The sequence below is a fragment of the Lontra canadensis genome, unplaced genomic scaffold (assembly GCF_010015895.1).
Source record: "Lontra canadensis isolate GAN:19392208 unplaced genomic scaffold, GSC_riverotter_1.0 scaffold85, whole genome shotgun sequence".
NCBI classification, from domain to species: domain Eukaryota; kingdom Metazoa; phylum Chordata; class Mammalia; order Carnivora; family Mustelidae; genus Lontra; species Lontra canadensis.
Genome location: NW_022631079.1, coordinates 6,810,918 through 6,838,211, shown reverse-complemented (window position 1 = coordinate 6,838,211; position 27,294 = coordinate 6,810,918). Strand labels below are relative to the sequence as shown.

Genomic DNA, 27,294 nt, shown 5'->3' with positions numbered 1-27,294 from the left:
CTTTTTTTAGGATTTAGGTCTTCGTTTTTGGCACATCAGATTAAAGTTCATCGAAATTTGAGCTTTGGTATTTTCTTGTTCCTCGTCTCCTAATCATCCCTAATGGGATGAAAGATTTTCCAGTCGAATACTGTTCTCTTAAAGAGCCTCCTAATTTCTCAGCCTGCTCCTTATCTGTAGCCAAGTGCTGTACTTTGGATTTCTTTTTTTTTTTTTTTAAGATTTTGTTTATTTTATTTGACAGACAGAGATCACAAGTAGGCAGAGAGGCAGGCAGAGAGAGAGAGGTGGAAGCGGGCCCCCTGCTGAGCAGAGAGCCTGATGCAGGGCTCGATCCCAGGACCCTGGGATCATGACCCAAGCCGAAGGCAGAGGCTTTAACCCACTGAGCCACCCAGGTGCCCCTGTACTTTGGATTTCTTAACTATCTTTTTCACAAAAGCCAACTGTGCAAACTAATTTATAATATGTAATCTCTCTGTAGCTCATGCAATAATTAAAAAAAAATACAATTTATGAGTCACCCTGAAAAGTAGAAAATTTGTCTCAATTAATGAAATTTGATTTTTTAAAAAATGAGACCATAATGAATTTTGGAAGTCTTTGTGCATATAGCTAAATACTGAAATTTCTCAAGCACATTGAAAAGTATCTAATATGAGTAGCAACTCAAATTCGGTCTTCTTTTTGTCAAGAGGGAAGAAGGAAAGCAAAATCAGGGTAGTAAGGAAAACTTTTTTTTTTTTTAAAACCCTGCATGGATAACAGAAACAAAAATGTGATGGGTAAATTTGTTTGGGCTTTATCCACATTGTATTCAAGTTTCTGAATAAGCCAGTGTTTGTGCAGAGGGAGTGGTGAGACCCTGGCTGCAAATTCACCCACTTAGTGCATTTCTTTCTTTCCACAGGGTAGAGGGTCTCCTAAACCTAGTGCTGGGGAAAAAGTGAGGCTAGCTCAATGTAGATCCCCAGAAATTCAGGGCTTTTTTTTTTTTTTTTTTCCCACATGTTCCTTTTACAGTTGGCTATGACCAAGAACTCTGTTAGAGGAGCAGAGTTGGGATTGTTTACATTTATTTTTATTTTAATTTTTCATTGTCACTGTCACATTGAAACTTCTATCATGCCTTTTTTTATCTTTAAATTTACTACCTTTGCAACATATCTGAGGCTAATGGCCATAGTAAGAATGCACATATCCGGGGCACCTGGGTGGCTCAGTGGGTTAAGCCTCTGCCTTCGGCTCAGGTCATGATCTCAGGGTCCTGGGATCGAGCCCCGCATCGGGTTCTCCGCTCGGCAGTGAGCCTGCTTCCCCCTCTCTCTGCCTGCCTCTCTGTCTACTTGTGCTCTCTCTCTCTCTCTCTGTCAAATAAATAAATAAATAAAATCTTTAAAAAAAAAAAAAGAATGCACATATCCCTTTTTCTGATTTTTGTATTATGTCTAGATCATATTCTCTCCATCAGGAGTTTGCATATTAGCATTTTTGTTAAAATGTATAATGTAAGAAGGAAAGATGTTTCCTACTTAGTTCCTTGAAATGCTAGCATCTTTAGCTATGTGCAAAACTGTCTTGACATAGTTTATATGAAAAAGCCCCTTAAATGGATCCAGCCATTTTACATAATATTCTTGAGAGAGATTGAATTTAAAAGCATACAAAAATGAAATCTGTGTCGGGCGCCTGGGTGGCTCAGTGGGTTAAGCCGCCCCTTCGGCTCAGGTCATGATCTCAGGGTCCTGGGATTGAGTCCCGCATCAGGCTCTCTGCTCAGCAGGGAGCCTGCTTCCCTCTCTCTCTCTGCCTGCCTCTCTGTCTACTTGTGATCTCTGTCTGTCAAATAAATAAATAAAATCTTTAAAAAAAAAATGAAATCTGTGAATATAAAAAAGGCATAGTTTTCTTTTACTTATTCATGGGAAGAGCATTATTCTGGTATTAGAAAATATTACCTAAATTTCCTAAGACTTTTCCCCAACTCCTGTCTCAGATTTAATGAAACATATCTCAAATTGCTTTTATTTCTATTTACCAAATAACTTTTTCTAGCAGAAGTCAGTTTGATTCTTATAAAATAAGGAAGCTCTGCTTATAAATTTTACTAAAACTTTATATTCAATTTTTTAAATCTTTTGCTCTCCGGTGTGATCTGCATATCATCTTGGTTATTATACCTGTTGTTACCTCTTCTGTATGCAGGAACCCTCTTCTGTATGCATGAAGAAGGTGCAAAAGGCCACTTCAAGCTAAATGCATGAGGTCAATCAGTTCTTAACCTCGAAATCATTTTCTAAACCCTGGGGAAAACTGGGATGTCTTTGCTTTGCTTATGGAAATTATCTAGTGACATAAGTCAACTTCCTTCTTTCTGAGCAGCATGTTAATTTTCCCATCTAATATTATGGTCGTGATCCTCCCTCCCATCCCAGGCTGGCTTCCTGTAGCTTTTTAATTGGTATAGCATCGGTCACAGCAAGAAGTAACTCCCTTTACTAGGGGCCAGGGTTAAAATGTCACCAATTTTGTTTCCTTAGTTTCTACTCTCTCTGCTCACTGCCGTGAGCTTCTTTTCTACTGAGAGAAGATGTGGGATTTTTACTTTTTTCCACTTGTCCTCTACATGTGTGTCACAAAGATTGTAACGCTAAACCAGCGTGTGTGCTCTTTTAACCCCATGTATGGGCTAGCCTCAATGAATTTTTTATTTGGGTTTGGATATTTTTTAAAAATCCTTTTGAGAAATTATTATCCTGCTGGGTGACATTAGCCTTGATATTTTGGATGCCTTTCTGTGTTTGGTTTACTGGGATAACACATTGACCAGTGTGTTCTAAATGTTGCATTTTAGGTGAGTATTTTGTAATGTTTGAAGTCAGACATGTTCCTAACAACTCTTACTGTCTACAGATGGTGGCAGCAGAAGCAAAGGAGAACATTTCCCTTATGAACAAGAAATCAAGTTCTTCGCTAAAGTACAGTATACAGTCCATTTTGTTTTTGCTTCAGTATGTTTGTTTACAAAATATACTCTCTAGATCTTTGCCTCTTTCCAGAGTGTACTGGTCTACAAATATGAATTCTACAAGTAAATATTCTCTGGCACAGAAATAAGTGCTTCTGAATCATGTCGGATCAATTTGTTGCGAGGATACTTGGTCATACTTTAACTCTCTGTTCTTCCTGCCATAATTCTCAGATCACTTCCATCTCTGTGGAGTCGAATTCAAAGCTCCCCTTTTGGGGGGCTTTTATCAAATGACAGAGAAGAAAAATACCTACTTCTTAATATGCGATGGTTGTAATGATTTAAAAATGTATGAGCATTTCTTTTATAAAGAGGAAAAGCATTTGTCCATTTATAAATTATAAAATTTACAAGCTTTACATTATAAGAAGCTTTATTATATAATCTTTATTCTGGGACCTTCGTCTTCCTCATTTTGCAGATGGGGAAGCTAAAGATGAGAGAGGATAAACTGTTTCTCTATCAACTATGTCCATTTTTAGTATTCATTCCATTTAATAAGAATGTATCAATAATCTGCTCTTGGCCTGGCTCATTCATCGACTTTCTCTCAGCCAGGAAGGGAAGGAGACAAAGCGTTGCAGGTTCTCCATCTTGGGTTCATTCACTTACATGGGTCAGACTACATCCCAGGGATTATACTCACAATGAGCGTGGCTATAGACAGTGGGATCCTGCAGAGGGTGGATGGAACTCTGGCTGCTCCAGAGCCTCAGCCCACTGTGTAGATCTGTTCTCTTTTCCTTTCTTTCAGGTTGTTCTTCCTTTAATCGATCAGTATTTCAAAAACCATCGTTTATACTTCTTGTCTGCAGCAAGCCGACCTCTTTGTTCTGGAGGACAAGCATCAAACAAGGAGAAAGAAATGGTGACTAGGTAAACAGCTCCATAAAATAAAGACTCTTGTTGAGTGAAATGTATTTGCATTAGGGAAAGAGCCGCAGGAGACCTTGAAATGGGAGCACACGGGGTGCCCTCCCCCCTACCCCCCTCACTCCCCACGGCCCCCCACTCCTGCCCCCAGCTTCCTGACCCCTGGTGCCCTTTGGAATCAAACACTCTGAGGAGGATGCTCTCTGCAAGTTAATGCGTGTGTTCTAAATGTTGAGTTTTCCTCTATTTTGCTACTAAATAGGACGCAGAGTAGAAGGAATAAGGCACCCAGTACAGAATCCGCGAGTACAGACAACACTGGATTAGTATTTGATATCAGTGGTGCTTTTCACGTTACCTCCTTTAAAATTTCTCCGAATCTATTATTTTTGCCCAAATTTTGAAAAATACAGGGATTTTTCTGGAGGCCAAAACCCCATTTACCGAAATTATCTTTTCCAATGTTTGTTTGAAAATAACGACCATTTGTGGAAGAAAATGACATGAAAATACATACTTGCCAAAGATTTCCCCTCTTACCACTCAAGCTGGCATCTTAGCAAGGCTTTCTCTTTTCTCTTTGAACCCCAAGCGCTCCTTGCAGATTGATTTGTAGTTCTGCTGGGTATTTCGAGTCTGATTTTTCAAAATTCTGCCAAAATTTAGTACTCGTGAGAGTCAATTACTCAGCAGATCTATTTCTGGATTATCAAATTGCACAGGAGTGCACACCCAGGTTTTAGATTATGTTTGAAAACAAATTTCTATGAAAGTGAGTAACCTAGACAAAGAATACAAGCTTTCCTTGGGTTTGAACTTGACTTTAATGATCTGTGATGTCATGTGATGTAAGATTGCAACTAGGTTAAAATTAACCCCAAACATCTTCAAATAATGATCTTCCTCTGAAGTTGGTGAAAGTGATTATATAGTTAAGGAAACAGAGAATCCATCCTTTGGCGCACTTTGTTTCCACCTACCTTGTTACCCAGAGGAGGGAGGGGCTACTTTCCAATGTGAATCCCCTCTCCTGCCTCCCTTTGGCAGGGTCTTCTTTCCTCTTGCCCCAGGAGAGAGAGGCCCATCCCTCTGCATTTCACAGGCTCACCATCCCCAGGGGACTGGGAGCATCTAAGGAACTAGAAGTACCAGGGCATCAAGTTACCTTTAAATGCCCTGCAGCCCATACTGCAAAGTCTCCTCACTACCAACCCCCCACCACCCAAGCCTTTTATAACAGCAGCTTTGTTCCCAGAGTTGTTGTTGATGAAGATGCCACTCAATTACATACACCAAGATACAGTGCAGTCAGAGAATGTAGGAAAAAATACAATTATGCAAATTCTAGTCTTCCTCTCGTCTGTATCATGTTTTATCTCCATTATGTTTTTTTCTTTAAACTGTTCCCTGACCTCAGAAGTAACTAATTTTCCTTTGCCAGCTCTCCCTCAGAATAAATCAGAAGAGCATTGCTACTCCGTGCCAGCTCAGTTAATGTGGTTTGGGGCCTGAGATACCCCCTTTTCATTATTAACACCACACCAGAATGTTTTCTATAATGTCATCTTCAGTTTTTCTTCACCTCCTGAAAAAGGGTTGGCAAATTCTACTTTTCCCATTACTGTTTCCAAAAGAGAAATCTGTCTCAAATTCCAGCATATAAGACTGAGACATACACTAATAGGAGTAGCTTAATTTCATCATAGCACCTGTGCACCAAACATAGAATTTAAGCTCAGAAATTCTGGAATGAATAAATGAATTAAGGTAATAATAAATTATAGCACATACAAAATGCTGCCCAGTCACTAAAACTAAGCATGCAAATATGTAATAACTTACGACAATGAGTATTTAAAAAGTAAAATATATATTTAAATAGTACAGATCCAGAGTTTTTAAAAACCTAAATTTGTATGTGTAGAAAAATACTGGTAGGGAAGAAACTTGATTTTAATAATTGTTTTCTTTGGGGCTAGTATAGCAGATTTTTTTTCTCTTACTAGTTTTGTATATTTTTAAAGGTTTTAAAATGAAAAACCTTTTATAATCATAAAAATGTGTCTTAAAACAACCCAAATCACCATGAAACTAAAAAAAAAAACAACTAAAAATTTTGTTTGACGTGTTAAAATGAAATCACTGAGGATTATAAATGTATGATTTCTTACTGCTTCAGTTAAATATTACTTCAGTGAATATAATAGGTTAAAAAAAAAAAGAGGACAAAATAGAACCAAAAATACTGGCCCTGCCATGGTGGATAAGCAGTCATGCCTTCATACACAGGTTGAACCTGAAGTGATCGTTTTAATTTTTATTTTAACAGTTGTGTGTAGTGGTATAGCTGCGTGGGTCTAAGTTAACTTGCACGTTTAAGAACGGGTTGTTTCCATTGGATGTTAGATGCTTCTTGGCTCTAGACATTGTGTATTTGAGCATTTACTATATGATCAAGTCTGTGAAAAAGGGTAAGGTGTGGCCTCTGCACTTTGGGAGTGTACCTGGTTATAGCTGGGTATGTGAGTAGAAATCCAATTCTAGAAGAGAGCCATGCAGTGCTGCGGGATTCGAAGTTAGGTGAGGCCACATTGGATGGGTATGGACAGGCTAGAGATATGAAAAAGCCATGATAATGATAATTCACAATTGGTCTTAAAGAACATGCAGGTCATAGATTCAGAAGGGGGGCTATTTTCTCCATGCAGATAACAACATGGAGAGTGTAGAATGTTGTAATTTAAGGTCAATATGAGTTACGTAGATTCCTTACGGAATACTGTTATTGACATTGACTGCCATGACAAGGCATCTTCTTCCTTTTTTCTTTTCAATGTTTATACTTAGTCTTTTTTACTTGATTCTTTAGCCCTGGGAAGCCATTGGGATACAGGGCAGTCTGGCAGCAAAAGCAGGATGGAGAAGAGTCAGCTAGCTAGGAGGCCACTGATAGCGGTGCAAGCTGTTGAGATAGAACTGCTTCCTCAGACAGGTGGTTCCACCACTGATTCATTCAGCATGTATTTCTGAAAGCCTGCCATGTGCAAGGTGCTGTCCTGGGTTGAGGATAAGCAGGCATGTACAACAATGTGCTTCCTAACTCCAGAGCGCAGCTGAGTATCTGCTTCCATGGAGAGGAAAAGTCCAGGAATATAGGAGATACACATGCAGACTGGGGCTGGATGTGGGAAGCATGGACGGAGAGAAAATCACAGGACAAGGCAATGAGTCCTATGGAAGGTAGGAAGAAGGAGGTCAACATGGCGCTGGAGTTTCGATGCTGAGTGGTTGGAACAATATAGGTGGCAATAGCAAAAAGAAATGACCGGAGAACTGGTTTTGAGAAGAAGATGTTAAATTTGGTTAGGGAATCATTGAGGTATGTAAGTCGTAGCAAGTCATTCAGCTGGAGGTGCCCAGCAGAAAGTTGGAAATGAGTGTATGGTGTTGGTGGAGAGACCAGAGCAAGAAATGACATATTGGGAGTTTGTACCCATGTGATGCTCCAGGTCCTGAAAACAGGTGAAGGGGGAGTGGAAAGAGAAGCAAAAAGGTCTGAATAGCAAAACTTGGAGAATTATTCCATGTGAAGGGTTTTCAGAAGCGGGTTCTTGAAGAATACTGGGAGTGATTACTTAGAGAAGAGGGGGGAATGCATTGCTGTAAAACGGGATTCAGAGTTTCCCAGATTGAAATTGTTGATGATGCCATGTACCACAGAGAGCTCTTCAGGACGGAGGTTGAAAAGCTGTTATGAGATTTGCTGATTGGCAGGTACTGAGACTATCTAGGGAGCTTTTCAGTAGAGCAGTGAAGTGAAAAGCAAAATGACAAAGCAAGGCATCAAAGCCAAGGAGGTGTAGATACATAATAAATTCTTAAGAATGTTAGCAATGATGGCATATGCGGAAAGGGGATAACAGCATTATGGAAAATATTTATGGAGGAAACATAGGCCAAAACTTATAGTAATGAAACCTTATAGTCCATATAGAAACTACACTCTGAAAGTGGATGGCACAGGAGGGAAAAAAGATATAATTTGTCTTCTGGGTAGATTTGGCTTTCTACATATATTTATTTCCCTCCAGTAGCCTGCTGGCTACTGATAAGGAACAACCAAAGTTAAGAAGCAGTTTTTACTATAAGAAGTCATTTTTCTTGGACAGACTGTCAGACATTCAGTATCTCAAAAGAATGGGATACAGAGCTGTTCTGTTTTCCATCACAGCAAAATATCCTAGGTCTGGACGAATTGGGTTAAAACATAATCCTAGTGTCATAAATTCAACATTATTTCCAAATATTTCATGCAGATCCCAGAGAGTCTCAGTACGAGGTGTACAAGAGGTCCCTTAAAATAGGTTGGTATACATATAGGGCTCCAAAATGGGTACAGCTCTGAGACGTCACCACTCTCTTCAGACGGAGACAGACCTTTGTTGGGTTAGTGTGCATAAGGCTCGGTGGTTGAGGGCCCCTGGAGAAAGATGTTTTTGGTTTATTGTGTTTTTTTTCTTGTCAATATATAGCCCATAAAGCAGCTCAGGAGGCTGATATCCCATTTTAAATTCCACTATCTACTTGAGCATATCATTGTTTTCAAAAACTTTTAGAACAGGTAGATTTCTCGAGACCTCAAATTTACTTAGTCAAATTCATTTGTCAATGAATGTTCTCTTGGAAAATCTAATCAATGCTCTGTATAATTAATTTTCATTCTTACCTTATTGGCATAGTTACTGAAATGAGAAATGGTAGCCAAACTTCCTGTTGAGAAAGTCAGTATCACCAATGTGATTCTCTGTCTCCTTTCTCCCGTCCTGCCACGAGCATGTGACTCCATTTTTTCCCCCATGGCATAGCGTGTCTCCCCAATCCTGGCAAGTGTATGTCTGCACACTGCTGTTCATGGGAGAGCTTGGCAAGATGGAATGGGACAGTCAGGATAGAGCTGTTACCATTATTGGGACAGTCAGGCTGGGTGTGGGTAGCTTTGTACAAATGGATCATCAAGGCTAAAGGTCCCTACAGAGCCTGTGCTCTCTGAGCTCAGGAGTGTGTGGGGACATGGTAAACTATCATCAGTTGGAGTACGGGAGGATAGGTGTCATGGTAGAGATTTGCAAATGGCCCTGGGAGAGGCTGGAAGGGGAACTCTTTCAGCTTGGGCTGAGAGTAGTGAAGGAGCCAGGTGTTCGCAAAAGCCTGTTGGAGTGGACTTGTCTGGTATTGGATCATGAGGGATGCGTAGAAGGGCATGTAGCAGGGAAGTGAGTGAGGGGTATTCCCGAGAAGACTTGTAAGGAGCCTACCACACTGTGGCCTGGTAGCAAGCCTGGTCACTGGCTGGTCTTGCCCTGGTTCTGGGGTTTAATGTGAGAGTTCATACCCGTGCTATCATGCTGAATGCTGAATACAAGCCACCTTTCCTTAGAATCTCCCACTACTGAACTGGGTCTAGAGGAGATAAGAAACAAGCTCAACTCAAGCCTGAGCACTGAGATCCCTTGAAGTTATCCCATCTGTAATGCTTGTCAGTTGTTCCAATCCTGTCTCCCCTTCACTGTGTTCAAATTCACTGGATGCTTTGGTATGTGCGCAAGGGGTTCGTGGTCAAGGCTGGAAAAGAAGAAAAGTTCAAATGATAAACATCCTGAAACTTACAAGTAACATTTTACGCCCAGCGCTCCGTGCTTCTGGTTTTAAGTAATGTCCATAACACCGATGACAAAAATTCTAGAATCCCAGTGGTACATTCGGGCAGATAACATTTGTTCTCCTTGCGGTGTTTGAGTAGTTATATTCTTGTGGAGTTCATATAGATGGCTTTTATATTAATTAGCTTTGCTTCCAAATTTTTTTTTGTTTCTTTACTTATAATATGTGCTTTTTTAACCATGTTTGTTAAAGATATGCACTCAAAGATTCTTTCTTTAATACCTTTACTCCACATTCTGCTCCGAGAATTGATTCTTTCTGCGTGACATCATGTTGCTTTTTCCTGCTCATATATCAGCTGTTTATTTTTCTTTTTTTTTCTTCTTTTTTTTAAAATTTTATTTTAATTTCTCCCTGTCTTTTCTCCCTTCCCTCCCCCTTCTCCCCCTCTTTCTCTTTTGTTTTTTTCTTTTGTCTTCAGCCTATTCTGCAAACTTGGAGTTCTTGTCAGGCATAGGATTTCACTATTTGGTAAGGAGACCCTTGAAACGAATACGAGCATGGCCATCACTTGGTTTTCTTTGCCAGTTTTGCACTGTGTCGGGTGCGGCTATGTTGCATGACTGCATGTTTGCACGGCTGCATGCGTGGTCGTCATAGGTCCTAAGGTAAGATAAGGTCCCTGAGGTTCTTCGTCGGTAGCATTATCTGCGGTGAAATCGAAGACGGTAACTTCTTCGTGCTGGTCCAAAGCCCCTTTGAAAATCAAAAGTTTTTATTAGGAAAAATAAAATGAATGCGAGCGGCAGCTTCTGCCCTATTTTATTTCAGAGGGGGTGAAGCAGAACCAGGCCCTCGAATTTGTCTCTTGCCAATAGATGACAGAGTGAGCTGTCATAAATCAAAACATTTTGACTGCACTTATTTATTTTTGTAAAGCTCTTCACTCCAATTGTGCGTGTTGACTGCCTTCCAGACATGGGAGCTTCAGAGAAGAGACAGTGAGGCAAGGGCTCCACTTGGCAAAAGGGACTTTTCGAGTCCATTTTTGTTGGTGTCTGGGAATTCACATAACTGAAGTCTACCGGCTCAAGCGCCTGCTTTTGGACAGCTGTGTGGGGTTGAGGTGGGGGGGTCCCTCCCTTTCCACAGATCCTCCTCTCTGTGGGGCTGTAGGACTCGAGAGAAGCTGGCCGAATCTCTGTATTCATTTCCTGCATCTGCTTTGATAAACCACAAAAGCCCACTTCAGCGCTGTGCACTCTAGGTTGTGAGACAGTGTTGGGGTCATTTCGGTCATAAAATGTTGAGTGTACTCATACAGATGTTGCAGGTTCAATTCCATTTGCAGGAAAAGCTAAGGATTATGTCATTTCTTTAAAAGCCACGGGGAATGAACTGAGGAATAATATGTGTGTGTGTATATCTTTACACACACACACACACACACACACACACACACGCATTGCTTTTAAGTTCTTTCAAGCAGTCTATTTTTTGAGAAATGATGTTTCTGGATATAATCCCTTAAAGCCCCGTTTGGTTTCTAATTTTATTAGATCCAATATATGGTGCTCTTAAATTTAGTAATTAAAAGTTCTATTTCATTTAAATTGCCCAAGTTTTTGCATTAATGTTTCAGTTATCCCAAATCACTGGGCAGATTATCTTTAAGATAATTTCTAGTTGACCTTTGTTTGACTCCTCTTCAACATAGAAAAATTTCTGTGAACATCGTGCAGACAGAATTGTTGTGTGCTCTTCAACTTTGTCGTAATAACAATGGGTTCATGGGTCCTCCATCTGTCTTATTCTGTGTCATTCTGACGGGGACCCCTTTCCTCAAGTGCAGTATTTGCCTTCTCACTAATGAGCATAGTAATACTGTCTGTTGTGCTATTTCTAACTTTATGCCTATTGCAAATTCTTGCTTTTCTATATTTCACTATAATTTTCTTTTAAAAATTTTTGAGGTACTCCATATATAGAACAAAGTACATGAATCTTCAAGTAACTTAATGATGTAGTTTGTTGAAATTTTCCATATAGATATATATATAGAGATAGATAGATATCAAGACAGAATATTTCCAGCATCCCAGAAGCCTCCCTTATGCCATTTCCCAATTTATAAACTTCTGCAAAGAAACTATATGTAGACCTACATTTCCGTGGGTTAATTTTGCCTATTCTTTAATATCCTGTTTTTTTTTTTAAGGGTCCTACAATTGAAGATAAAGGCATAGTAAAACTTGTCATACCTCTCAGTATAGACTGAGACTTTAACATTCATTCCATCCCTATGTGACATTGATATCCCATTTAAGCATTGTATTTTAAATCCCTTAGCCTTTAAATACTATTTTATTTTTAACAGGAATTTACTGGAGAAATAATATGTGTCTTCACCTTAGACGTGTATTTGTCGGTCTTCTTTATATTATTCTAGTCTCTCCTGTTTTCGTTTTTTCAAATTCGCGTTGACATTTGCCTGCAAAGTAATACAAATTTCAAGAGGTCTTCCTTAATCAAACATTTTCTAATACAGATGCATTAAATCATTGGAATCTTTAAGGCTTACCCATGCTATCTTCACACTTGACAGTGATAACCTGACTTTAGACACTAATAGAATGTTCTGGAAAAATAAGGGGCTTCGAATCGGAAAACCTAGATGTAAGTGTTGTATTTTGGAACTAGACCAGCTGAATGATTAGATGAGGGACTTGACTTCTTGAACCCTTGTTTTTTTTGTTTTTTTGTTTTCGTTTTTAAAGTAGGTTAAAATGACTCCTAAAGTTCCGTTGCACATAGCTGATCTAATGTAGGGTAGTGAATGCTCAAATGCTGTGGAAACTTATAACTTTATAGCTTTCAAAGGTAAGGGATCCCTGGTCTTATTTGCCCAGTTTTTATTTAGATAAATCAGACTACAGATGAATCAGACTAGGGGACTTGGCTATTTAAAGTACCTGCACCATGAAGACTTTATAATTTACCCATTTCCAGTATGAAATGGAAGTGGTATGCCAAGTGGTTTTTTGGCTTTTTCTTTTTCTTTTTCTTTCTTTCTTTCTTTTTTTTTTTTTTTTTTATGTATAGTTCTGCCCTTGTGGATTTCCCTAAAGAGAGAGACCTAATGATATAGGTGTGGTGGTCCTTTATAGTCCTATTAATCTCTTATTTTTTAATTTTCTCCCTTCTTTTACATGATATCATTTTTCTGTATTCTGATGGATAACACAATGATGATCAGAATGTTTTTCCTGTACTGACTTAGTTCAATTGTTTATGAATTCAGCTAAGGGTAAATTAAGACAGTTTAAAGTGGAAGCTAGCAAAGAAATACCTGGGCTTTGTGTCTCATGAACAATGAGCAAAGATGGAGATGTAGAAAGATACACAGTAAATTTCAACGTATCGGGGAGGTGGGTTTGGAAACACGAGGCAGATAAACGGAGAAACAAAATACTTGTGGTGAGTTCAGGGTTTGATGAGTAATGGACTACTTATTCCAAGCTGGCTACCATGTTATTATACCTCCAGACTTCATCCGTAGTTGAAACTTACCTGATTGAAGATTTCCCCAATATGGACTTCTATTTGTGTATATATTTTACCTATTTTAAAATATGTTCTGGGGCGCCTGGGTGGCTCAGTGGGTTAAGCCACTTCCTTCGGCTCAGGTCATGATCTCAAGGTCCTGGGATCAAGCCCCGCATCGGGCTCTCTGCTCAGCGGGGAGCCTGCTTCTCCCTCTCTCTCTGCCTGCCTCTCTGCCTACTTGTGATCTCTGTCTGTCAAATGAATAAATAAAATCTTAAAAAAAAAAAATTTAAAATATGTTCTATACACTGAGGCACACTGAGAATTAAAGTGATCAGTCATGTTTTTAATGCTTCATATATTCTTCTTGAGGTGCTTAAACCATTTCATTTTATATTTGAAAAAGGGAAGTTTTTTAAAAAGGGGCACAAGCCCCTTTCCCCACAGAACAGTAGTTCTGGTATGTCCATTCCACTACTTTACAGAAAAAAATAAGAAATTAGTATCTTCATTATATATATAGACTTTCTGTTTGGATTCTGAGATGTTTGCCAGCCCTCGTAAGCTGGTGCATTCTAGTGTTTCAGAAAATTGGTTAGGGCATGGATACGCCCAGGCAAGCTGAGAAGTGGGAAGGATTCCATTGGCCATTTTCAAGGACCCATTGTTGACTAATGGAATATTGCTTTTAATCCCGTCATTTTCTCCTGCTTTTGCTAAGTGGCAATTCTGATTACTAATGTCAAGGCAGTTAGAAAATACAGAAGCCTTCCTGTTCCAGCCCACTGAAGCCCTTCAGTCAGGTTTAGAGGAAGCAGAATCCACACCTAAGCCTCCAACAGGGACAACAATCGTGCCACAGGTGTCCGCATATCAGGGCTTCCTAAGGGCTCTATTTTTATATGCGAAAATAAATCTAATGCCTTAATGACATTCATTTGGCACCTTCATTCAGTAAACACTCACTGTGTTCTGCTGTGTGGGAGGCACTCTTTCAGGCCGTGGGGATAGGAAAATGAAGATTCCTACACCTCTCCACTATAGCCAGGCCAATCTAGGTGTCGGTCACCCATCCTCCTCTGAGAACAAACTGACCATTCTGTCTGCATCCCCTCTTGCTCTTCCAAACCGTGCTCCACAACAGTCCGATCTTCCCTGAACCCGGTGTCTCCTGTCTCACTCCTGCAAATTCAGTGGCTTCCCTTTGCTTGAAGATAAAATTTCTCAATCTGGCCGCAATATTGTTTTACAAAGTATTCCCTGCATACCATTCCATCCTCATTTCTTGGCACGTTCTTGCTTGCTCTCGATGGTTCCACCTGAGTGGGCCTCTCTCCGCTTCTTGAAAGTGGTGTATTCCTTTCTGCACCGGGTCTTTGCACGTGCTGTAATTCTTGACTGGAATAGGGTCTAGCAGTCACCTCTCCTGTCCTCCACACCCACCATGGAGTAAGCCGCTCATTCTTGACCTCAACACAAATATTAATCTGTCAGGAAAACCGTCCCCAATCTCCCTAATTTCACTCCCTCCCCTCCTATTACAACATTCTCACAGCTCCCAGGACCTTTCCTTCATCTTGGCGATGACGTCACCAGATTGACATCTCTCTCTCTCTCTCTCTTTCTCTCTCTTGCACAAACCTCTCAGCTCACTGAGGGCCTATTCTCGTATCTGAGGTCTGACCCATAGTGGGTATTTTATCAATATCTGATGACTGAATGAGTGAACCAACTAGGTCCTACCCTCAGGAAGCCTATAGTCTAATAGAGAAGAGCAGACACTAAGAACAAGGCAGCACGAACTCTTGATTTGGAACTTTCTTACATTCGTGAGTAAGTGAAATTTTACTTTTTTTTTTTTTGCTTATGAGATTATTAAGAAAAAGGTAGTATCCAATTATCCCACAATTTATAAGAATCACATTAAAAAAAAATTATTCCTTAAGCTGTCCGAGAAAACCCGTAGGGCACTTACGCTGAAGAAGTAACGCTGAGGTAATGACTTTTCAAACATGACCATTGAAGCTGACCAGTAGTGATCATTTGAGAAGTCTGGCACAAAGCAGTTGTCATTTGGAGGCCTATTCTACTTTCCCATTTTCTGGTGAATTTTTAACGTTATTGACGAGATAGCAAATTGTCCAGAGTTACTGGAGAGTTTCCAGATGTGATGGTGTTGAGACTTCTAGGAAGGCCTGGACTCCAGCAAGTGCTCAGTAACATAGCGAGCATAGGACCCCAGAATTTCTTCAGGTTGGACCTCAGGGACCCTAGACCCATACATGGCCTATCATAAATTCCATTCCAGTATTGACAGCAGGGCTTCATTTAAATATTGTCCTATATTTAAATGAAGCAGTAGTTCTTGTTAAGATGTTGGGTTTTCTCCCATCAGGTGGGGAATGCCTGATTTGAACTGCTGCCTAAATCTTCATGTTATGTGTGGAAGCGTTTCAGGAGTAAAGTTACTAATAGATTCGATTCTCTCAGTTGGTGTCTCCCCCTGATTAAGACATTAGTGGGTTAGGTTGGTGTTCATTCGTCTGTTCTCTGCTCACCCCCAGAACCCACTGAGGTGTTTACAAGGAGGACTGCTCTCTCCTGTGAAGAGACCGTAGAAAATTAGCCCATGTACGTGTTATCCTTAAGAAGGCTCAGATGGTGCTTTCTTTTGTTTCCTAGGACACAGAATGAAAAGAGATTTACTTAAAGTCCTCAGAATCTCTGAGGACAGTGCATATCTGAGAACTGAACCTGTCGTTACGCTGGGTATCTAGTAGTTCAGTTACGCACAGTCTGCTGCTTTCTGATTATTGCTGTCCTCACTAGAGGACCACTAAGGTCTTCCCCTAACATAACATTTCTGTGGCTTGATGACACTATACATGGCAAAGACAAGAATTTCCTGGATTTAATTTGTTTTATATGTTATATTAAAAAAAAAAACAAAACCTATTTCGGGGTGCCTGGGTGGCTCAGTGGGTTAAGCCTCTGCCTTCAGCTCAGGTCATGATCTCGGGGTCCTGGGATCGAGCTCTGCATCAGGCTCTCTGCTCGGCAGGGAGCGTGCTTCCCCCTCTCACTTGTGATCTCTGTCTGTCAAATAAATAAATAAAATCTTAAAAAAAAAGAAGCTATTTTTAATAAAACTAAAAAAAAAAATAACCTATTTCTTACAGAGAGATACATTCAGTCAGCAATACCAGAATTAAAACCCTGTAATAAAGATCATATCAGAAAACAGTATTGGAGCAATACAGATGTTTCTTTTCCCTGGACATATCTCTATGAGAGAATGTCCTGATTTTGGAGTAAATAAATAGAATATGTAATTATGTAAATTATATTTTCCATTTAACTGAAACTTCTTGCCAAGTTAAAGTTTCAGTAATTCAGTAATATCTACTAATAATTCAGCAATGCCCCTCGTTATTTTTTTTTTTTAGGTTTTTTTTTTTTAATTTTTTTATTTCTTTGACAGAGAGAGACAGTGAGAGAGGGAACACAAGCAGGGGGAGTAGGAGAGGGAGAAGCAGGCTTCCTGCCAAGGAGGGAGACCAATGTGGGGCTCAATCCCAGGACTCTGGGATCAAGACCTGAGCCGAAGGCAGATACTTAATGACTGAGCCACCCAGGCACCCCAAACTTTGCTATTTTTATTTATGAGTTATAGTATTGTGTGAGAGTTGGTACAATGATTTTTAAAAACTGGATGCTTGCCATCTGTCGCTCTTAGACTCAGGTAAAAGTTACGATTTTAATGATGTACCTTTTATGTTTACACACTGATGCAAACCCTGTCTTAAAGACAAACAGGCCATCCACAGGTGTTTCCTTAGGTGTTTAGGGGTGATGCAGGTATGCTTGAAGACAAGGGAAGTAGTTTTGACCTTGAAAGAACATGAACTGAAAAGTATCAAACTTTTGGTTTTTTAGTCTAGTCTGAGCTGTGTAGTTAAATACTTGAAAATGCAATCATCACTTTAAAATTTTACCATCCTACTACACTTTCACTTGTCTTTTCTGTTCTTACTGATAACATGATTGACATTTCTAGTGAGGTTGATGTGGGAGCCTTAAGGAAGGCAGTATGTGGACAATTCTTATTTTATTTAAAACTCCTGAGGCATCTGGGTGGCTCAGTGGGTTAAGCCTCTGCCTTCAGCTCAGGTCATGGTCTCAGGGTCTTGGGATCAAGCCCCACATCAGGATCTCTGCTCAGCAGGGAGCCTGCTTCCCCCACTCTCTCTCTGCCTGCCTCTTTGCCTACTTGTGATCTCTGTCAAATACATAAATAAAATCTTAAAAAAAAAAAACAAAAAACTCCTACTACAAGATTTATCTCTTCAAGACTAACCATTAGTTGGGCTTTTTCCTCTGCTGATAGAACAGATGCTTTTGCTTGGTCTATGCCACGAAATGTTGAAGATTCTGTTAATACCTTTCCTGTGTTTGTTAGGGTCCTTTCTCCATCATTTTTCTTACTGAGGTGTTGCCATTCAGAGTTATACGGCACTTTCCATGGAGCACAGGGAAATGTGTCAGTTCGCGGAGCTTGGGGCTTGTGAGTCTGCAATCACAGAAATTTCACATTCACCACATGACCCATAGGACTTTTCTGGCCACTGGTATGGTTTCCTTGTCTTCAAAACCCATAAGATTCCAGTGAATGCCTACTGTGGGCCAGACGCTATCCTAGGGGCCGGCCTACAACAGGGAACAAAAGTTCCAACTCATGAGTGGGGGCCTTACGAGACTCCTCCTTCTTATGAATGGAGGTTTAAAATACCCCAACCACTCTTTTGGAAAGGGGCATGGCCAGGCTCAGGACAAAGTACAAACACTGGTCATCTATACGAGGAAATAGCAGACTGGAAGGGAAAGGGAAAAAGAACTGAGTTTTGGGTTTGTTTTCTTTTTTTTTAAAGATTTTATTTATTTATTTGAAAGAGAGAGATCACAAGTAGGCAGAGAGGCAGGCAGAGAGAGAGAGGGGAGCAGGATCCCTGCTGAGCAGAGAGTCTGATGCGGGGCTTGATCCCAGGACCCTGAGATCATGACCCGATCTGAAGGCAGAGGCTTAACCCACTGGGCCACCCAGGCACCCCAAGAACCATGAGTTTTAGGACCAGATTAAGGGGCCAGCTTCTCTGACTTGGTGCTCAATAATGGTTGCACATTGCCCTGTGTCCCGTCTTCCTCCTGGGCCCTTCTCTTTCTCCTTTTCTGTGCTATATTTTCTTTATCTTTCCTATTTGCAAATAGTGGAGGCCCTGAGACCTTTTGTTTTTTGTATTTACGCACGTGGTAGCTTATTTCATTCAGGCCCACAATTTTTGAAAGTCTCCGTATGCGTATCGGTATGCTTATGGTGCTCCAGCTGATCTGTTCTGTGCATCCCAGATTTGTGTACCCACTGCCCATTCTGCCTCTCTACCTGAGATCAGCAGGCCCATCACATTCAACCTGTCCAATGCAGAGCCTGCCACCCCCCACCCCTCCTCTTCTCTCTCCTTCCCTCCTTTTTGGTGCCCTTTCCACATCGGGAGATCTATCAGCATTCACCCAGTTGCTCATACAGGTGGTCACCCAAACAGTCTTGTCGTTCGATATCCTTGACTCCTTCCCCTCTCATCTCACGTTCAGGCCATAAGCAAATCTTTAAAATAAATTCTAAATTCCATCAGTCCTCTGATTCTAGATGACTCTAGTAGCTTCCTAACTGGCTTCACTTTTGCCCTTCCACAGTTTTGCACATGGTGAATTAATCCTTTTAAAATATAAATCAGATTCTCTTCCTGTTCAAAACCTTAAGAATGTTTCCCTATTGCACTTGGGGGAAAAAAAAAAGTTCTTCCACTGGTTTCAAGACTCTAGAACCTGGCCACTCCCTTCCTCTCCACTTCGTAAGGTCCCTTCTTTCCCCCGAATCTTGATCATGCATCAGCCACCTCCACTTCCTTCCCTGGAATACCAGCTTCATTTTCTGCCTCAGACCCTTTGCACATGCTGGCCCCTCTGTCTGGGTCCTTCTCCCAGATCTATGCACAATTCCTTCCTTCATTTAAATCTCTGCTCAGGTACTACTTTCTTAGAAAGGGCTTTGTGACCACTCACCATATTAGTCTGTCAAGTTGCTCTAATCCCTATTCCCTGATATAGATAAATAGTAATTATATAACATATAATATAAATTATTTAATTATACAGAATTAACATGATCTACAAATATGAAATACTTTCTTTAGTGTAGCCTGATACTATGTTTCCAATTGATTTTTTTTTCTTAATATTTTATTACCTGTGTCCCCCATTAAAATGCAAGTACCATGAGAACTCTCTTTCACGTATTACTGGGACTTTGAGAATGCCTAGTATTTGACAAATATTGTTGAGTGAATGAATCATTAAATGCGTAATACTTCTATGGACCTCAGTGGAAGCTCTAGGACTGCCACTATGATCAATAGACAAGGATATACCAAATTCTGCCTTTCCGCTTATTTTGCCTTTATTATTACCAGAAATTCTGAGACTTAAGGCACAAGATGAATGGAACATTTCACTTAAGAACTCAGAGTCTAGCAATGAATACCTTTTTTTTCCCTCCTCATCTGTATCAGATCACTAAACTGGCTTGTCCAGATTCCAGGGTAGTTGTTAATTTTCATGTATATTTAATTCATTTTAGGATTTTTTTTTTGCACAAGGAGTATAACATTAAGAAATGATGCAAAAACTTATATCCCAATGGAAGTTGTTAATCTCTGGACCCAGGAAATGACTATATATTATAAATAGGAAAGTATAAAATGAGGAAGTAACTTATCAGAATGTCTTGTGAGTGGTCCAGTTCGTAACTTTGGATTCATCATTTTGTGTATTTGCTCTCATGTATCTTTATCACAAAGTAGGATAGACAAAGTAATTGTATAATTCATATCTTTGTACTTTCTGACAAAACATGCCAATGAGAATGGGTGAATTTCATCTGACTTTCAAGAAAAGTCATCCCCATTTCAAATCTCTCATAAGAAGAGGATTTAACTTTTTCAGCCACTGATGATTTTATTTACCAGACAGTTTACTGGTTCTTTTCCACCAAAGACCAAAAACATTCAGACACATTAATTCATCTTAATGCAGTTGGATGGAATCAGAAAGCAGAGTCATGTGGGTAATTAAAAGGGAGTTAAACTTATTAGACTTTTAGCCCACCTCCTTTTATAAACATATGAGTTCCCTTGAAAAGTTGACTCACAACTTGACTGAGAAAGAAGACAAGCCAGTATGGGGAGGCGAATATATTTGAAGAATTCAGTAAAAACACCTCAGCCTGGCACAGTGCTTTGAATGCTTCTTGAGTATGTCAGCTCTTTGATGAGACATGCTTTCTTGCTTTTCTCCTTACATTTGCATAACCACTTTTGAGCAGAAAACCTGCATGATTTCAAACTTGAGTATCAGAAATTCGTTTTAATCAAGTTATTATGGAATTGTACCATTGACTAATTTTTGGTACACAAATCTTTCTAGAAAAGAACAGTGAGAAATCCTCAGCGCAATTTATACAACCTTTTGTTTCCTCTATAGGAAATGATGCCACATCAATTGTCAACTGCCTTCATATTTTGGGTCAGACCTTGGATGCCAGGTAAGTGGACACATTTTTGTCTACGTGGCTGTAGGAGTGCCACGCGAGAATAATAAGACTCACCTTATCTCTTGATTTTATTCTTTGGAATTGTAATAAAGACTTAAGTGGGGGTGAAAAGAATATTTCATAAATGACAGATACAATGGCATTTTATTATTTCTAGGATCTTCTCTAAATTGTCATTCAAATTTCAAGTAATTGCAGTGGCATCTAGATATGTCATGGAGGGTTGAATTGGGAATGTATCACGTGCAAGAGAAAGGGTGAGCTCCAACTTCAGAGGTCTTCGTAGCTTCTGGGTCTGGTACTGTTGTGCTCCGCATTTGTGATAACATTTAGCTTTATAGGAACAGGGTTTTAGTCTTATGTTATAGATGAGTAAAGTGAAGCTTAAGATTGCATAGTAAGTGTACTTTCTACTCTGCCCTCCTGGCAACGTGACTGGAAACCCGACAGGTTGCCTAAAAGCAAAACCAGTGTATCTCACAGGGTTGATTCAGCCTTTAAGCCATACATGTGTTTCATTTATTATCCAGGATAAATCTAATTAAGAATTCCTAAATGTCTCCTATAGAGGAGATGCCATGATGCTATTTACTGTCACATTTAAAATGTTATATGAGGCATTTTGTGTGATAGATGAAGAAAAGTAGATGTTATTATATACCTTCATTTCTTCCTAGACATAGTGGCATTAGAGGGTAACTTCTGTACAAAGTTCCTCCTCTGGAGGTCATTTAGCTGACTGCTACACTTAAGGCACAAAAACATCTATCTCATTTGATGACTTGGTTGAGCTGGGATTCAATGTTTCTCTCACACTCATTGCCTCAGGAAACATTCTGGTTGTCTTGGATTTAGGATTAAGTCAAAGGGCTCAAAAACTGTGTTTTTTTTTTTTTTTGTCAGAGTATAAAACAAACGCTCTCCATATTTGAAAATGGTGGTAGAAAAAACAAGAGCATTATCACTGACTTTGGATCAGCGTCCTAATTACTTGGACTGCGAGGGCATTCAGGAAAGGTGACGGGCTTACAGAGCCATACTGCTCTGAGTTCAAGTACACTGGAAAAATTGGGAGTGAATTAAAAAGATTTAGTTGACTGACTGTAATGGGTAAATAGAGGTAGAAGCATGTTTGATTTGTATCCCACTTGCTCCCTTCTTTCCTTCGTAGGACTGTGATGAAGACTGGCTTAGAGAGTGTTAAAAGCGCACTCCGAGCTTTTCTGGACAACGCCGCGGAGGATCTGGAGAAGACCATGGAGAACCTCAAGCAGGGCCAGTTCACCCACACCCGAAACCAACCCCGAGGTGTCACTCAGATTATCAATTACACCACAGTGGCTCTGTTGCCGATGCTGTCGTCATTATTCGAGCATATTGGCCAGCATCAGTTTGGAGAAGATCTAATATGTATGTAAATCTGTTACTTAGAGTCTCATTATCTAATAGTACAATGAGAAATCATAAAAGCTCCATCTAGTTACTGAAACCCTGCCGACTCATTAAAACACACATTTCTTTTTTTGTTTTTTTCTTCTGCACAACATTATTAGGTTGGCATTTGAGTTACAGAAACCATTTTTATAGAGTTAGGTCCCCGAGTCACGTGGATTCCCAGAAAGGAGCGCTAAGGTCGTGGCTGTGGGCTCTCACTTCCACCTCATTGAAGCCCAGGTTCCAATTTTTACTATTTCTGTGTTCTCTCCTTCCATGGAATTTTCCCAGTGCAGTTGAAGCATGGGACATGCAACATTAAATGTTTTCGAATTATCTCTGAGTCAGTGCTGATTGTTTCCACAAGATGTGTGACCAACGAATAGGGAGATGACGGCAACAAAATCTGTGTAAATCATTGGTCTACTAGGGTGGCTCACGTATTTTTTGTTTATAGGTTTCAGTCTATTTTCATGGGGGATTTAATCAGCTGTTTCTGCCTGGAACCATAATTCTTAAAAAATATCCACAGATTGCTCAAAACAATGTGAAAATAAAAATAATATCAGACCTGTCCCAGTTTCCTGCTCTCCTGCTGATATGAACATGAAAGAAGATGTAAGCCCTTGTTAAACAGGCATGTGGGTCTTCAGGGCAGACACACCTACTCAGACCCCCAGCCTTGCAGGTCTCCCAGGTGAAGCAGAGCTCTGGGTGAAAACCACTGCTTTACTCAGTGGGGAACACCACTGCTACTCACTAAACATTTCCTTAAACCATTATAGGAACATTGCTTTCAGTGCAGAGTGGATGTGGGAACAGCTCTGGAACACAGGAATGATTTCTCCATTCCTATCATGGTAGACTCTTTAAGAAATGGTAGAAGCACTGGAATTAAAAACCCAGGGTTCTTAGGGGGTTTTGCCTCTTAAACATGTCATCTTGCATCATAGATCATGTGTAACATTTTATTTTATTTTCTTGCATCACTTTAGGCTTGAATTACCTATGCCTTTAATGTTGGGTCAGAAATAATCACTAACTCACTACCTTCTCCAACATTGTTTATTGTTGGCTTAGGGGTTAAAATAAAAGACATAGTCTTTGTATCCTGTCAGAAGAGGAGACAGAATCTGCCTCTCCTCCCAGACAGTCTCATGTTTAATTTTATTCTCGAAGAAATCCTTTTTTCTTCTATCTAGAGAAAAATTATTAAAAAATGTTCTTGAGGATGTTCTCAATAATTATACTATATTCTTTGGAATGCTTTCAGCTCCTTAAAGCAAAGGATTCAGTTTGGGAAATAGTTTTTATATTTCATTTTACTTATCTATTTGTTCTAATTTTGCTTTTTTTAAAGGCTAAAATACTAGCATACCCTCAGTATGGAATTTTGGTTTCAGCCTAAACTTTTTTAGGACAACATATAAATAACAAGTATTTTTTGTTCTTGTTTCTGTTTTTCCTTAGTGGAAGATGTACAGGTTTCATGTTACAGAATTCTGACTAGCTTGTACGCTCTAGGAACCAGCAAAAGTATTTATGTGGAAAGGTAAGATTTAAAAACTTTAACTTTGTATTAAAGCTGTTTCAAGATTTGTTTCAAATCTTTGCTTTATCAGTTTTTCCTTAGTTATAAACTAAACAACCAGATTAATATATTGAATTCCTTGGGAGTAATAGAACAATCTTTAAGCTGAATTTGAATTGATATAATAAGATTCAACCAAATTTTGTGGGGGAAAAAAGGTAAAGCAATAATGGTAAAGCTAATGTAAAGATTAAAGAGGGTGTTTATGAGTTTTATGAAGGAGTCTGCTGGAACAGTTTCTCATTATATGTTTGAAAAGCAAAATGAGCATGAATATTGGCAGTCATTAGAATGAGCTTTATTTTTTCATGTTCTTACGTTCAAGAGGAAGAGATTATCAGATGATGTGGACAGGTCAAGATAAGGACTCTCCACTACATTGAAGATAAGAGGTCACTGGTGATTCCATTAAAAGATTTCTGTGAAAAAGAGAAGAGAAAAAGTTTTATTAAACTGTTAGACTAAAGAAAATGACATTCAGAGAGAAGACTGATAAATAAAATTCATAAATGAATGGATATTCTGATGGAATAATATTGAAAAGATGTAAATTCTCCCCAAGTAATCTATAGTTAACTATAACACAATTTCAAGTGGAAATTTGCTTTTTATTAAATTTGACAAAATAATTTAAAAGTTCATTTGAAAGAATAACTCATAAGACTAGCCAATAAAATTTTGAGAGAGGACAAAGCGATGGAAGGGTACTCATTTGGCCTACCAGATATTACAACTTATAAAGTATCAATAATTAAAATATGGTTGCAAGTGCATAGAGATAGGACAGTAAATCAATGTAAAAGGATAATTCAGTTCATGCTACATATTTTTTACCAGTTTTTTTTTTTTTTTTTTTAAGATTTATGTATTTGTTCTGGGGAGTGTGAGTGCATGAGTGAGCATGAGAGGTGGGGAAAGGGGCAGCGGGAGCAGAAGACTCTCAAACAGACCCATGCTGAGTGCAGAGCTGGATGCCGGGCTTAATCTCATGACCCTGAGATCATGACCTGAGCCAAAATCAAGAGTCCAAGTTGTGCTACCCAGGCACCCCTTAGCAGCCCTTTTAATTAATCTCTATTTTCATATGATTTTTATGGCTTCAAAATATTTTATACTAAGGAATTTTTATAATTTATTGAAATGTTACTTTATGTTTGATTTGCAGGCTGTTTTTCTCATTTCCATAGATAATGCTAAATCTACGTTCATAGTTTTCTGCGTATATTTCTTTTTATTTATTTTAGCTATAATCTCAGAATTTAGAAATGTGGGTTAAAGAGTACTAGACATATAATAATTATGATACACATCTCACTGTCTCTTCAGAAAATTGATTCAGTTGACACTGTCAAGTTTTATAACAGAATCCTTATTTCCTCACATTTTCTTCATTTCTGTTACTCTTTTTACTATTTAAAAATATAACAGTTAAAAATGGGGTTCAGTTTGTCTTTTCAAATGTATTTCCCTAATTCCTGGTTCCTACCCTTTCTTTGTGTGGTTTGTCATTTTTCTTTATTTTGTGAATTACCTTTCATATCTGTTACACATTTTTTTATTACTGTGTTGTTGATGAATGAATTTTATTAATTAAAACTATTAACCTCTTGCCTGTTATTTCTACCATCTTTGTGACTTTCAGCATTTTCATAACTTCATAGTGATTATATATAAAATCATGTACAGATAATGTTTTAGGACATGGGAATTTTGATTTTTATATAACCTATTAATTATCTCATGGGTTTTTATTTCCCTTAATGTAATATTTTTAGACAGGTTATACCATACTTATAACCGTTAGAAATTCAAATATTTATTCTCTTAGGTTTTTCATTCTCTTAGTTGTTTAAATTTAGCTTTTTAATCCTTTGCTCATTCAATAAATAAGGATTAAATGCCAGGTTCTCTGATACAGCAGTAAGCAAGATAGAGGGCTATTCTTAAAGAGCTTATACCTAATGGGGAAACAGAAAACAAAACAAATAAAGTGGAAAATGTCATACTGGCACGTTATAGTGTGTGAATAAGCAGACAATAAAGAGAATGACAATGGGGTACTTGAGAATGTATGTTTGAGAACATGTTTTGTTTTTTTTTTTTGAGAACATGATTTTTTTTTATAGAACTTTCCTCCATTCAGTGGAAAGCAGGTAGTAGATTAGTAGATAAATCAGGTATAAATGGGTCTGTGTCGGATAGCTTCCATTTTCTCTATGAAGTATGCCTCAGCCAAGTGATGGTTGAAAAAGGAAATGTAAGAAGTAGGCAAGTAGAGAATGTCTGAAGTGATCCTTTCTGGAGTAAGAAGGGAATTTACTAGAAATGAATCTGAATTTCATAGTTCTCTTTAGTGTTACATGGAATTTAAATTAAATGTCTAAAATCATCCACCACCTGGAAAGTATTGATTTTTAATAGAAATCTAGCTGGCATACAATGTCACATTAGTTTCAGGTATACTGGGTAGTGATTGGACAGTTGTGTACATTACTCTGTGTTCACCACCGTAAATGTAGTTACATGTATCATCAGGCAACACTGTTACAATATTATCGACTGTATTCCCTATGCTGCACTTTTCATCTCTGTGACTTATTTTATTGTTTTTAAAGATTTATTTTAGAGAGAGAGTGAGCGCAATGAGGGAGAGAGAGGGTGAGGCAGGGAGAGAGAATCCTCAAGTAGACTCCCCACTGAGTGGGAATCCAGACCTGGGGCTCTGTCCCACTACACTGAGATCATGACCTGAGCCAAAATTAAGAGTCAGACGCTTAACCGACTGAGCCACCCAGGTGCCCCTCTGTGACTTATTTTATATCTAGAAGTTTGTGCCTCTTAATCCTCATTAACCTATTTCACTTATCCCCCCAACTCCCTCCCCAAGTAGTGATTTATTAAATATTTCTTTTATTTGCTGATTTAAAATGAAACCATCATATTCTGAGGTAATACATTTAGTAGATTGTATTTTTAGAACCTCTGTCCCATTCTATTATTTGATTTTTTAAAGGATTAGATCATTACCGTGTGGCCTGAATTGTTAGTAGTTTGTGATACATTTTAATATCCGGTAGTCCAGACTCTCTCATTACCTTAGCAGGGCTGCTGTTGTCGCTCTTGTTACCTCTGTTTTGTTTTTGTTTTCTGGTTGTTTTTTGGGGGGAGGGGGAGGGTTGGATAAAATTTGGGATCCTTTTGTTAGGTTCTAAAAAAAGATACATGTTTTTTCTTTGTTTGCAATTATAAAGTCATTTGGGAGAATATAAAAATGAAAATCAAAAGATGAGTGAAAGATATTTTGAGAAAATGAAAAAGTAACACTATAACTTGAGAAAAATGTAGATATTGGGGTGTCTGGGTGGTTTAGTCACTTAAGTATCTGGCTCTTGATTTCAGCTCAGGCCATGATCTCAGGGTCGGGAGACTGAGCCCCGAGTCTGGCTCTGTGCTCAGCATAGAATCTGCTTGAGATTCTCTCTCTCCCTCTCCCTT

The 27,294-nt window shown here is 39.0% G+C and overlaps 1 protein-coding gene across 9 annotated transcripts in view; it reads left to right on the top strand.

The window, feature by feature from the left end:
* The window catches only part of RYR2 (ryanodine receptor 2), a 740,314-nt gene that overhangs the window by 583,832 nt on the left and 129,188 nt on the right, over positions 1-27,294 (top strand). For all 9 annotated transcript variants that reach the window (XM_032883093.1, XM_032883091.1, XM_032883088.1 and 6 more), the window contains 6 exons: positions 2,914-2,978; positions 3,786-3,907; positions 10,047-10,096; positions 20,705-20,765; positions 21,946-22,184; positions 23,679-23,760. In XM_032883093.1, coding sequence (XP_032738984.1) covers positions 2,914-2,978; positions 3,786-3,907; positions 10,047-10,096; positions 20,705-20,765; positions 21,946-22,184; positions 23,679-23,760 — 619 coding nt within the window. The remainder of the gene's footprint in view (positions 1-2,913; positions 2,979-3,785; positions 3,908-10,046; positions 10,097-20,704; positions 20,766-21,945; positions 22,185-23,678; positions 23,761-27,294) is intronic.